At 41.3% G+C, this 14245-nt stretch overlaps 1 protein-coding gene across 4 annotated transcripts in view; it reads left to right on the forward strand.

Annotated features, from left to right (window-relative positions):
- The window catches only part of LOC134341158 (CUB and sushi domain-containing protein 1-like), a 2430601-nt gene that overhangs the window by 2360716 nt on the left and 55640 nt on the right, over window positions 1-14245 (forward strand). For all 4 annotated transcript variants that reach the window (XM_063038952.1, XM_063038962.1, XM_063038968.1 and 1 more), the window contains one exon: window positions 8793-8966. In XM_063038952.1, coding sequence (XP_062895022.1) covers window positions 8793-8966 — 174 coding nt within the window. The remainder of the gene's footprint in view (window positions 1-8792; window positions 8967-14245) is intronic.

Here is a 14245-nt window from a genome sequence, read left to right on the forward strand (position 1 = left end):
AGTCGCTAGGTATACATGGAGAGGTGGTAAATTGGATTGGACATTGGCTCGATGGAAGAAGCCAGAGAGTGGTGGTACAGAATTGCTTCTCTGAGTGGAGTCCTGTGACTAGTGGTGTGCCACAGGGATCAATGCTGGGTCCATTGTTATTTGTCATCTATATCAATGATCTGGATGATAATGTGGTAAATTGGATCAGCAAGTTTGCTGATGATACAAAGATTGGAGGTGTAGTAGACAGTGAGGAAGGTTTTTCAAAGCCTGCAGAGGAACTTGGACCAGCTGGAAAAATGGGCTGAAAAATGGCAGATGGAGTTTAATACTGACAAGTGTGAGGTATTGCACGTTGGAAGGACAACCCAACGTAGAACATACAGGGTTAATGGTAAGGCACTGAGGAGTGCAGTGGAACAGAGGGATCTGGGAATACAGATACAAAATTCCCTAAAAGTGTCATCACAGGTAGATAGGGTCGTAAAGAGAGCTTTTGGTACATTGGCCTTTATTAATCGAAGTATTGAGTATAAGAGCTGGAATGTTATGATGAGGTTGTATAAGGCATTGGTGAGGCCGAATCTGGAGTATTGTGTTCAGTTTTGGTCACCAAATTACAGGAAGGATATAAATAAGGTTGAAAGAGTACAGACAAGGTTTACAAGGATGTTGCCGGGACTTGAGAAACTCAGTTACAGAGAAAGGTTGAATAGGTTAGGACTTTATTCCCTGGAGCGTAGAAGAATGAGGGGAGATTTGATAGAGGTATATAAAATTATGATGGGTATAGATAGAGTGAATGCAAGCAGGCTTTTTCCACTGAGGCAAGGGGAGAAAAAAAACCAGAGGACATGGGTTAAGGGTGAGGGGGGAAAAGTTTAAAGGGAATTTTAGGGGGGGCTTCTTCACACAGAGAGTGGTGGGAGTATGGAATGAGCTGCCAGACAAGGCGGTAAATGCGGGTTCTTTTTTAACAGTTAAGAATAAATTGGACCGATACATGGATGGGAGGTGTATGGAGGGATATGGTCCGTGTGCAGGTCAGTGGGACTAGGCAGAAAATGGTTTGGCACAGCCAAGAAGGGCCAAAGGGCCTGTTTCTGTGCTGTAGTTTCTATGGTTTCTATTTTCTTGGAGTTATTTTGAGGTAGGCAGCTTCCATTGCCCTTTACGGAGCTGTTGTTATGAAGGTTAATTTGGAGGTTGAGTCAGTGGTGAGGAAGGCAAATGCAATGTTAGCATTCATTTTGAGAGGACGAGAATGTAAAAGTGTGGATGTAATTTTGAGGCTTTATTAAGCACTGGTGATGCCTTACTTGGAGTATTGTGAGCAGTTTTATCTAAGAAAGGATAGGCTGATATTCAAAGGAGGTTTACGAAAATGATTCCGGGATTAAAACACTTATCATATGAGGAGCGTTTGATTGCTCTGGGCCTGTACTCACTGGAATTCAGAAGAATGAGGGGGGGATCTCATTGAAACCTATCGAATTCTCGAAAGCAGAAAAAGTGGAATCTCCCAGTTGCCACCCATTTTAATTCAACTTCCCATTCCCATTCCCACATGTCAGTCTATAGCTTCCTCTACTGTCGTGATGAGGCCACACTCAGGTTGAAGGAGCAACACCTTATATTCTGTCTGGGTAGCCTCCAATCTGAACACCGATTTCTTGAACTTCTGGTAGTACCCCCCTCCCCCCCACTTCACCATTCCCCATTCCCTTTTCCCTCTCTCAGGACCTTATCTCTTTACTTGCCAATCATCTCTATCATCTCTCTCTGGTGCTCTTCTCCCTTTTCTTTCTTCCTTGGCTTTCTGTCCTCTCATATCAGATCCCTACTTCTCCACCCCTGTATATCTTTCACCAATCAACTTTCCTGCTCTTTACATCGTCACTCCCCCCTCCAGGTTTCACCTATTACCTTGTGTTTCTTCCTCCCCTCTCCCCACCTTCTAACCCTCGATCCTCATCTTTATTTTCCCTCCAGTCCTGATGAGGGATCTCGGCCCAAAACGTCGACTATACCCTTTTCCATAGATGGTGCCTGACCTGCTGAGTTCCTCCAGCATTTTAGGTGTGTTGCTTGGATTTCCAGCATCTGCAGATTTTCTCTTGTTTGTGAAAATTGAAAGGACTCAATAGAGTGGATGTAGAGAAGATATTTCTTATGAGAGAGGAGTCAAAGACCAGAGGACACAGCTTCAGAATAGAAGGATATCCATTTTGAATAGAGATGAAAAAGAATTTCTTAAGTCAAAAGATGGTGAATATGTGGAATTTGTTGTCACAGGCGGCTGTGAAGGCTAAGTCAGTGAGTATATGTAAGGCAGAGGTTGATAGATTCTTGATTAGTGAGGGCATGAAGGGATATGTGGAGAAAGCAGGAGACTGGGGCTGAGAGGAAAATGGATCAGCCATGATGAAATGGTGGAGCAGCCTCAATGAGCTAGTTGGCCTAATTTGGTTCCTATATCTTACGGTCTTTATGGTCTTATGAATGGTATAGCAGGGGTGAATGCAAGCAGCCTTTTCTCCCCTTCAGACTGGATGATACTAGAACTAGAGTTCATAGATTTAGTGTGAAGGGTGAAATACTTAAAGGGAAACTGAGGGGTCTTCATTCAGTAGGTACTGCGAGTGTGGAATGAGTTGCCAGCATAAGTGGTGGGTACAAGTTCAACAGTGGCATTTAAGAGAATTTTGGATAGGTACTTGGATGAGAAAGCCCCAGCACTTTATTTGTAACTGTAAAGCTTTTACCCTACTAAATGAAAGATGCTGCCTCTTGAAGCTGTCCTTGATAGTGGGGCTGGTTGTGTCCAAAATGGAATTGACTGAGTCTAGAAATTCTTGCAGCCTCTTACAATCCTGTGCATTGGAGCCTCCATACCAGCTGGCGATGCAACCTGTCAGAATGCTCTCCATCGTACATTTATAGAAATTTGTTAGAGTCCTTGATTACAGACAGAATCTCCTCAAATGCCGGATGAAGTAGAAATGCTGATATGCCTTTTTATGTTTGGATGTGAGATTGACAGTACTGTTTTAATTCTTGGCTTTGATATTGGTTTATTATTGTCACATGTACCATGAAAAGCTCTTGATTGTGTGTTATCCAGTCAGATCATTCATACGTAAGTACATCGAGGTAGTGTTAAAGAAAACAGAATGAAGTGCTGTAGTTACAAATAAGGTACAAGGGCCACAACGAGGTAGTTTGAGAGAGAAAGAGTCACCTTTTAGAGTATGAAAGGTTGGTTCAAGAGTCTGATAACAGTGGAATGGAAGCTGTCATTGAAAAGTGCATTTGAAGAGAAATGAGATAATTTCAGCCACTTAGCAGAGGTGAGTGATTCCTAACACAGATGACCTGTCTGAATGGTAATGAATGGAACACACACAGCGAGCAGTCAGACAGGAAGTAGGACATGTTCAGAAAGAATAATTGAATGTGGGAGAGTGTTTGTATGTACCTGTATAATAAGTTTACCAGTACCACTGGAAATTCTGCAGATACTGGAAATCCTGAGTAATGCACACAAAATGCTGAAGGAAAACAGCTGGTCAGGCAGCATCTATAGAAAGGAATAAACAGTCAATATTTTGGGCTGAGATCATTCATCAGGACTGAAGCTTCCCTGTATCCTCCTTTCCAATCAAAGATTAGATGAACTTTATTTGTCAAATGTACTTCAAAGCAACAAAATATACAGTGAAGTGCATTGTTTGAACTCTGATCGCTGGCATTGTAAAATGTTTCGTTAACCATTACATTACCTTGCTGCCTGAAAAGTGAACCAATCTCTTCAGATGGGTGGGGCACTGCCATGCACAGCAGCCATGTCTGGTGGAGAATTCAGTCCTGTAGCTGAAGACGTTCTAACATTTGGTACTGTGTCCAGTCATGACGTGAGGGATCAGATCCTTTACTTCATCTCTGACATCTCTCACACGATGTGAAGAAGCCCAGAGATAAAGCTGATGTGCAAAGAAGACCACCGTTGTAGTCCAATATGGAACCAACAGCAAACATAATCAAGGTTGGGGTCAACTTAATTAAGATATTTAGTATAATCAAATACATGTTGTTATAGTGCTGTGATGATTACTATGGTAACAGTATAATGATCATTCGGCATAGACTAGGTGGGGTGAAGGGCGTATTTCTGTGCTGTCATGATTCTATAATGCTCCAAGTACAATTTGCACAGAATGTTCTAGAACAAAAGCACCGCAGAAATTTAGCACGTAACTGTTCTTGTATAATCACCATCAAGAATAACTTTAGAGATTTGTTTGTCTCCTCAGTTGCTTGTAGAAATTAAATATTTTATGCTGGATAATAAGATTAAAACAGATTTTGAATATTGAGAAGAATATTAGGATGGCAGGGTAGCATAGAGATCAGTGTAACACTTTACAGCGCCAGTGACCCGGATGCAATTCCATTGCTCTCTGTGAGGAGTTTGTATGTTCTCTCTGTGACTGTGTAGGTTTCCTCCAGGTGCTCCAATTTCCTCCCACATTCCAAAGATGTATGGGTTAGTCAGTTATTTGGTCATTTGGATGTAATTGGGTGGTGTGGGCTTGTTGGGAGGGAGGGTCTGTCGCCATGCTGTATCCCTAAATAAAATATAAAAAGGATCTTCACCATGCAGGTTCTATGGCTGCAGTTTGCCAGTGAAGCATCTCACAAGTAGCATTCATGAGTACTGTGATAGTGTTGAGTTTGCTGACCGTGAAGTTCTGAGCTCAAATGAAGGCTTTAAGCCCTTTCGGATATAAATAGCCACGGGTAATCTCACTAAAGGGAGGTTATACTGAAACTACCCAATCTTCAAAGACTAGTTCACTTCCCTGTTTATTCTCCACAGTGAGATTAGCTGCTAATAACCATTATTTGAGTGGTAGGTTCCTGCTTCCGACTGAGGAGGATATACTTCCATCTAACAGTTTAAACACAGTTAATTTATTTTTAGTGATACACGTTTAAATTCAAACAACATTCGTAAAACACATTTAAAACTCACAGGGAATATCTATCTTGTAAAAGATTTCCAAATTACAAACCATTTCTAAAATACAAAGGATTTCCAAAACATAAGTACAAATCCTTTAAGCTAAAAAGATATACCCATGAGACACAGATGAACAAACCATCTGTCGCAGAAATGGAAGGCAGAGAAATTGATTCTAGTTCATCCCATTCTTGCTCTATCGTTCTTCTGATAGTCATGGAGCAGTCCTAGCTTGCCTGACTGTTCTCCACATTTATGTTGTTTCTTTGCCACATGGCTGACTTCACACACGTGGTATTTCTCAGATGCATACATTTAAGCTTCTAAAACTTCTAAGAAACAGAGATCCCAGTTACCAACAATTAATGCTGTGAAGCTGACTCCCTTCCAACTATTAACACATCAGCCATCTGATACAAAAGAAATATACTATCAATCTGGTGTGCAAGCTTCCTTGAACTAAATAACTTAGCCAACATTGCCTAGTTTGAAACAACCCCAATTAACATAACCCATTGTTTTACAATGCACCCCTTGAACAATAAACCCGGGTGTAGTGGGCCAGCAAGTCTGTAGCTCTAAAGAGAGTGCTTGTTTGTAAAACTGTCCTTTTAACTTCAAATTGATTATTACTTGCCAGTTACATTAAAACAGAACACTGGCTCCCATTTATGACAGCAAGCTGAAAAAGCAATATTGGTTGTCAGTTTAACTTACCCAAGAACAACTGTTCGATCATTACAACACACACAAAATGCTGGAGGAACTTAGCAGGCCAGGCAGCGTCAATGGAAAAGAGTGCACTCGACGTTTCGGGCCAAAACGTCGACTGTACATCTTTTCCATAGACGCTGCCTGGCCTGCTGAGTTCCACCAGCATCTTGTACGTGTTGCTTGGATTTTCAGCATCTGCAGATTTTCTTCTTTTTGTGTTTGATCTTTAGAAGCTTACCGCTGCTGTATAGAAAGTTGAGTTTGGCAAAAAAAAAGAAACCCTGAATCAAAGTTCAAAGTTAATATATTATCAAAGTACATACACTTTTATGTCACCATATGTAGCCCTGTGATTCCTTTTCTTGCAGGCAATCATAGTAAGTATAAGGAACACCATAGAATTAATGGAAAACCAACCTAATACTGCAGACAACAACCAATGTGCAAAAAAATACAACTGTGCAAATGCAAAAAGAAAGAGAAAAAATATATTAAAAAAATAAGCAATGAATATCAAGAACATAAGATCAAGAGTCCTTGAAGGTGCATTCAGTTCAGTTGAGTGAAGTTATTCCTTCTGATTCAGGAGCGTGATGGCTGAAGGGTAATAACTATTCCTGAACCTGGTGGTGTGGGTCCTGAGGCTCCTGCACCTTCCTGATGGCAGCAGCAAGAAGAGAGAATGGCCTGGATGTGGGGGTCATTGATGATGGATGCTGCTTTCCTGTGATGGTGCCCCATGTAGATGTGCTCAGTAGTGAGCCGGGTTTACTTGTAACATACTGAGGTGTACCCACTATTTTTGTAAGCTTTTCTGTGCAAGGGAAATGGTTTTTCCATACAAGGCCATGATGCAACCAGTCAATATACTCTCCACCGCACATCTATAGAAGTTTGTCAAAGTTTTAGATGACATGCAAAATCTTCACCAACTTCTCAGAAAGCAGAGGCACTGCAATGCATTTTTCATAATGGCATTTATGTGCTGAACCCAAGACAGATCCTCTGACGTGATAACACAGAGGAATTTAAAGTTGCTGAACTTGAGAACTGGCTCATGGACCTCGGGTTTTCTCCTCTTGATGTCAATAATCAGTTCTTGGCCATGCTGACACCGTGAGAGATTATTGTGGAAGATACCTAATTTCCCTCTTATATGCTAATTTGCCACCATTCAGCTAACAACAGTGGTGTTTTTGGCAAACTTAAATATGACATTGGTGCTGTACCTCGCCTCACATTCACAAGAATTAATGCAATTAGAGAAGGGTGCTAAGTATACAGTCTTGTGGTGCATATGTGCTGATGGAGATTGTCGAGTGGATGTTGTTGCCAATCCAAACTGAGTGGGGTCTGCAAGTGAGGAAACTGAGGATACAGTTACACAAGGAAGTATTGAGGCCTGGGATTTGAAGCTTATTAATTAGTTTTGAGGAGATGATATTATTGAATGCCGAGCTGTAGTGAGTGAAGAACATTCTGATTTACACATCTTCACTGTTCAGGTTTTAGGGCTGAGTGAAGAGCCAATGAAATTGTATCTGCTGTTGACTTGTTGGTCCGGTAGGCAAATTGGAGAGGATCCAAGTCACTTCTGAGGCAGGAGTTGATATGTTTCATCACCAACCTCTTAAAGCATTTCATCAGTGTGGGTGTAATTGCCACTGAGGCAGGTTGCCCCATCCTTCTTAGGCACTGGTGGAATTGCAGTTTGCTTGAAGCAGGTGCGTACCTCAGACTGCCAAAGCAAGAGGTTAAAAATATCGGTGACTGATCCAGCCAATTGATCAACACAGATCTCTAGTTCTTGGCCATATACCCTGTTTGGGCTGGATGTTTTCTATGGGTCATTCTCTTGCAGGGAGCTTCTATGTCAGCCTCAGAGATTGAAATCATGGGGTCAGTGGGAGTTCATGAAGGTACTTAATGTTTTGATGGTGAAAGAGGGCATATAAGGCATTGAACTTATCTAGAAGTGAAGCCTCTATGTCACCTGTGTCACTTGGTTTCACTTTGTAGGAGGTGATAGCATTCAATCCCCTGCTATATCCTTTAGTGATTCAAGTTAGGTCCAGAATTGCCATTTCTCACATGAGATGGCTTTTCAGAGATCGTACCTGGACTCCTTGTATTTAGCTTGGTCACCAGACCTGAATGCCATTGATCTGGCCCTCAACAGACTGCAGATCTCATGGTTCATCTAGGGCTTCTTGTTAGGGAAAACGCTGAATGATTTTGTGGAGTCACATGCAAATACGACTGCTTTTATGAAGTCTGTGACAATCGTGGTATATTCATTCAGATCCCCTGATGAGTCCTTGAATATGACACAAAGCATTCCTGTAGTCGCTCCTCAGCCTCCTGTGACCACCGCTTTGTTGACCTTGCCCCTGGAACATCCATCACAGTACCAGTTTTGGGATATAATGTGAATTTGTATGAGACATTGGTGAGGTCAAATTTTGGGTTTTGTGTGCAGTTCTGGCCATATAACTAGATAAAAGATATCTATAGATTGAAGGAGTACAGAGAAAGTTACAAGGATGTTGAGGACCTGAGTTATCGGGAAAGGTTGAATCAATTAGGACTTTATTCCCTGTAGAGTAGAAGAACTAGGAGAGTTATATTGAGGTATACAGAATTATAAGGGGTGTAGATAAGGGAAAATGCAAACAGGCTATTTTTCCCACCAAGGTTGAGTGAGACTAGAACTAGAGGTGATAGGTTAAGGACGATAGGTGAAGTATATAATGAGAACCTGAGGGGTAATTTCTTCACTCAGAATTTGTGGAACGAGCTGATAACGGAATTAGTGGATATGGCTTTGACTGCAACACTGGAGAGAAGTTTGGATAGGCACACACAGGTGAATGAAATGGAGCGCGATGGTCCAGATGTGGGTCAATGGGACTAAACAGAGTAAAACGTTTGGCATGGACTAGATGGGTTGAAGAGGGCCTGTTTCTGTGCTGTGGTGCTCTATGACTCTATGTGTAAGGAAACATATTTGCAGATCCTTCTATTTATTAATTCAATGTACTCTCTTGTTCCCTTTACAATAAAGTTATCACTTGCACACAGCCACCCCGTGTGCTCCATGGGCGTGTACAGGGATCGGATTTCAGATGGGGCTCCAGCATCAGCTACACCTGCTCTGAAGGATATCAACTTTCTTTGCCAGCTATTCTGACCTGTGAAGGAAATGGTATTTGGAGAGGGGAGGTCCCACAATGCTTGCGTAAGTCTCTATCAACTTTCTTGAGCTGTTTTAACTCAGTTTTAACTTAGCTCCATTTTTATTTTGCAATGAAACTGTTAAACAATTCCTTAAACTTCACTTTTCAGTATCATTATATGGTAATGAAGAATTCTACAATTAATAATATAAACTCCTTGCATCTTTATTCCCCATCATTCTCATCACATACCCCCACCCACCCTCCAAAGTATGGAAGTCATTTTCAATCCAGCTGGTATTTTATATATTTGTTGTCCTTACTATTAGAAAAATGTGCACCTAATAATGATTTTATTGCGTATCATTTAAAATTGAAATTTATCTGCTGTTTGCTAATTCTTCAAGCACAGCTGCGTGAGATATACAGTTAATGGAAAATCATTACAATGCATGACTTGCATCGTAATCCTTGGTTGTAGATATTATTGGCAGTTTCGTTTCTGAATTTTAAATGAACAGACTGCCAAAGTGTAGATTGTATAGTGATTTATTTCACTCTTTTTTTTTAACAAGATCTACATTACTTACCTTGATTTATGGCTAATTTATAAGAAGACTGTTTTATTTCTTACTACAGAACTTTGTCGCATCCTGAGGTATGATAAGTATGGGGCTTACTCTCCAAAACATGACTGAATGGGTAATATTTTTCAGGGAGCTGATGAAACGGCAATATGCTTTCTTGCAAAATTAAACAGAGACCATTTCATTTTTTTAAAATTGTAATTTAAAGTGTGCATAACACGGAAATGGCCTGCTTGCTGACAATGGGAATTATTTATGTGTCAGTTTTACTAATCTTTTTTCCCATCCTGGACATGGCTTACACTGGTTACAGTTTCACAGGGATACATCAGCAAATGCAAGTTCCTACATCGCTCTGATTGTGCCTATACCACCATAAGACATAGGAGCAGAATTAGGCCATTCGGCCTATCGAGCCTAATCTGCCATTCAATCAGGACTGATTTATTTTCCCTCTCAACCCCATTCTTGCCTTCTCTCCTTAACCTTAAAAACCTTTACCAGTCAAGAGCCTATTGACCTCCACTTTAAATATACCCAACAACTTGGCATCACAGCCATCTGTGGCAATGAATACCACAGATTTACCACTCTCTGGCTAAAGAAAATAATTCCTCCTCATCTCTGTTCTAAATGGACATCTCTCTGTTCAGAGGTTATTCTCTCTCGTCTTAGACTCTCCCCACCCCCTCCCTCCCACATTTTGGAAACAATATTTTGATATTCAAAGTGTGCCAGAGTTTATGGATGGCATATTCCATAGGATATTTTATTTTAACAGTGAAATAGCTGTGATTAATGAAAGAGCTTTCTTTTAGGATGTGTTCAAAGTGCATCAAACCAACAGAATCAGAATCAGGTTTATTATCACTGACGTATGTGTGAAGTGTGTAGCTTCTGGCAGCAATAGAGTGCAAAACAAAAATCACTAAGTTACAAACAATAAATTACAGAGTGCAAAACAGGTATAGGGGAATTGTGTTCATGAACTTTTTGGAAATCTGATGGTGGAAGGGGAAACACTGTTCTTGGATTGTTCAGTATGGATATTCAGACACCTGAATTCCTCCCCTTTTGGTAGAAATGAGAAGAGGGTGTGTCCTGGATAGTGAAAGTTCATAATGATGGATGACGCCGATATGAGTCACCATCTCTTTAAGGTGTTCTTGATGGTTGGGGAGGCTTGTGCCTATCGTAGAGCTGGTTGAGTCTACAGATGCAATTTTTCAAGGCTACCTTACTTCCCTTTCATTAACTTTATGTATATATTTACCGGAGACAATATAACTCACCTGTTCCAGCTTTATTCCTGATGCAGGATTTCAACCAGGAATCTCGACAGTTCCATTTCCCCACTACAGATGCTGCTCGACCCACTTATTCCTCCAGCAGATTGTTTATTAATCTAGATTCCAACATCGGCAGTCTCCAGTGTCTTCAGTTTTGATTGATTTCTGGGATTGCCCTTGAGCTGTAGACAAATTATTAGTATTAGCTATATGTTTGTGTGCAGCCCAAAATAGTAGTCGTTGTCCATCGTATCTGACTACGACAGGAAACCTGTACAGAAAAACTTTTAAAGTGCAAAAGCCATTGCACTGGGGCATTTCCACTCTCTTGACCTCAGAAGATCTGGTCCAAGAGCTACCTGCAGTTATAACAACTGGGATCTTCCTTGGTTGCAGTGGATGACCATGACTTCTTCTGTGCCTTGTCATGCCCTTTGTTCTCCATGAAGCATTGCAGATCCCCCTTCCTGGCCATTGGATCTCACTATTGATCTCATTCTGCCAGTCCGCCAGACCTGGCTTTGCATGCTAGGACAGGCATATCCCTATCTCACCAGCACATGGGGCCCTCCAGCTAACCTCACCTGGTTTAGCCCACCTGTCAAAGCGGTGTACTGGGGTGTGGCCACAGTCAAACACAAACAGCTTCTTGGAGCCACAGGTGAGAGCTGAGACCAAAATTGAGTAAGCTGCCCCAGAATGGATACCATCACAGAAAGCCAGCCGTCCCTGAAAAGCCTGTACACCCCAGTCAAGAATAGCACAACCTTTTTTGAAGCAAACACAATGGGCAGGACAAACTCACAATTATAAAACAGATCATAAGATTTGCTCTGTCTTAAAGCTCTGTGCTACATATGGATCTTGTCAACAATTGTACAAATTGTAATTTATCTTAGTTTCTAAAAGTTATCTATCAGACTTAAGATTTCCCACAACAGACAAGCTGATTCACTCCAGTAAACTGACCTCAAATACTGAGGAATGGTGCTGAATGTTCAACAAAATAGGCTGCAAATCATAAGCACAGAGATTCTACAGATGCTGGAAATCCAAAGTAACACAAACAAAATGCTGGAAGAACTCAGCAGGTGAAACAGCATCTTTGGAAATGAATAAACAGTCAACTTGTCAGGTTGAGACCCTTCTTCAGGACTGGAAAGGAAGCGGGGAGAGGTCATAATGAAAAGGTGGGTGGAATGGACGGATAGCTAGAAGGTGGCACATGAAGCCAGGTTGGTGGGAAAAGTAACGGGCTGAAGAGGAAGGAATTAGATAAGAGGGGAGAGTAGGACATGGGAGAAAGGGAAAGAGGAGGAGCATCTTGGGGAGGTGATAGGCGGGTGAGAAGATGTAAGAGGCTAGAGTGGGGAATAGAAAAAGAGGGAAGTAGGGGGGTGGGAATACTGGAAGGCGAAATTGATGTTCGTGACTCAGAAGTGATGTTCATACCGATGCTTTGTTTTTGCTAGTGGGGGGAGGGGGGAATTGTTGTTCGCCGCCACTTACGCATGGGAGGGGGGAGCGGGAGGGACTTTGGGGTTCTAACATTTAACTGCCATTCATTCTTTGGGGCACTCCTCTGTTTTCGTGGATGGTTGTGAAGAAAAAGCATTTCAGGATATATATTGTATACATTTCTCTGACATTTAAATTGCACCTTTGAACCTTTGACATCAGGTTGGAGTCTATTCAGGAAGGGTCTGTGGGAGGGAAGGAAATGTCACCCACGGATTTCAATTGCCCCCCCCCCCCAAAATCTGGTTATAATTTCATCTGCCACACACCTCTCCTATTATCACCTCCTTTAGTTATCAGCTTCCAGCACCAGTAGCCCTTGTGTTTCTCCTTATCTCCCTCCAGCAGCTGTCTCCAATCTTCAACCTTCCCCTCCTCCACCTCACTGCAATTGCCTCTCAATATTACCTTTGTCTCCATCTCTTCTCCACCTTCTACGGTCCCCCAACTCTACCTCAGTCCACCTGTCACCCTGTATTCCTGTCTCACCATTCAAGTTCTCCCCTTAACATTGTCCACCTCTCCTCTCCTCTCCTCTCCACTCTCAGCCTGATGCAGAATTTCAACCCAGAATGTCAGCAATTCCTTTTGCTCCTCCACAGTTGCTGTTTGACCCATTGAGTTCCTCCAGCAGATTGTGTATTGTTATTGTTGGATATGAAGTTAGCTCTATATTGATTGTTCTCTAAGCTATATTGACTGTTCTGTTGTATATCTTACTGTACATACTATTTATTACAAATTACTATAATTTGCATATTGCACATTCTGACAGAGACATAGTGTAAAGATTTTTACTCCTCGTGTATGTGAAGGATGTAAGAAATAAAGTCAATTCAATTCAATTCTTGATTTGGACACTACAGGCAGACTCAAGTGTGAGTTCAAGAGTGGAGTTGGACACATCAAATGCCATCTGGCAAAGTGTTATTCTGTGGGGTTGGAGCCAAGTCAGGCGGTATCTCTGGATTCCTTCACAGAGATGCAGCAAATAGTATTCCACAAGGAAATTAATCCATTCTGCTCTGTTAACAAGTATGAAAAAATTTAACTGGTCTAAAATATTACAATGTGACATCAAACCACATAACCTGACGGGTAACTTATGTGCTGAATACATAATCTTCACCCAACAAACAAATCTCTTTATCATAGTGCCAATAATTTAAAGTAATTGCAAGTTGTTCCCATAATAAGATAGTGTTTATAGATCTACTGTTTTTTTTAGTTGACTTCAACATACACTCAGTGACCACTTTATTAAGGGCACCTGTACACCTGCTTATTAATGTAATTATCTGATCAGCCAATCATGTAGCAGCAATTCAGTTCATAAAAGCATGCAGACATAGTCAGGAGGTTCAGTTGTTGTTTGGACCAAACATGAAAATTGTGAAGAAATGTGATCTAAGAGATTGACCATTGAATGATTCTTCATGCCAGAAGGTGTGTTTTGATTATCTCAGAAACTGCTGATTTCTGAGATTTTCATGCACGACAGTCTCTAGAATTTATAGAGAATGGTGTGAAAAACAAAACCACCCAGTGAGCAGCAACTCTGTGGGCAAAAATGCCCTGTTAATGAGTGAAATCTGAGAAGAATGACCAGACTGGTCCAGGCTGACAGTAACTCAAAGATCCATCTATTACAACAGTAGTGTGCAGATGAACATCTCTGAACATATAACATGTCAAACCTTGAAATGGATTGGGTTACAGCAGCAGCAGAACACATACACTCAGTGACCACAGAACATAATGTGGCAACTGAGTATATCTGCTCCACTTTACTTTGACTTCCACCATTAATCTTGTTCCAAACTGTTGTCAATGCTTTTTTGTTGTGGGTACCTCAAATGTATACAATGACATTCAGATGTCATTCTTTATCTATGTGATCCTTCATTGGGAATATTTGGCACTTATGTCGTGTGCTTGTAAAGAATT

Source organism: Mobula hypostoma, chromosome 2 (assembly GCF_963921235.1).
Source record: "Mobula hypostoma chromosome 2, sMobHyp1.1, whole genome shotgun sequence".
Lineage (NCBI taxonomy): Eukaryota > Metazoa > Chordata > Chondrichthyes > Myliobatiformes > Myliobatidae > Mobula > Mobula hypostoma.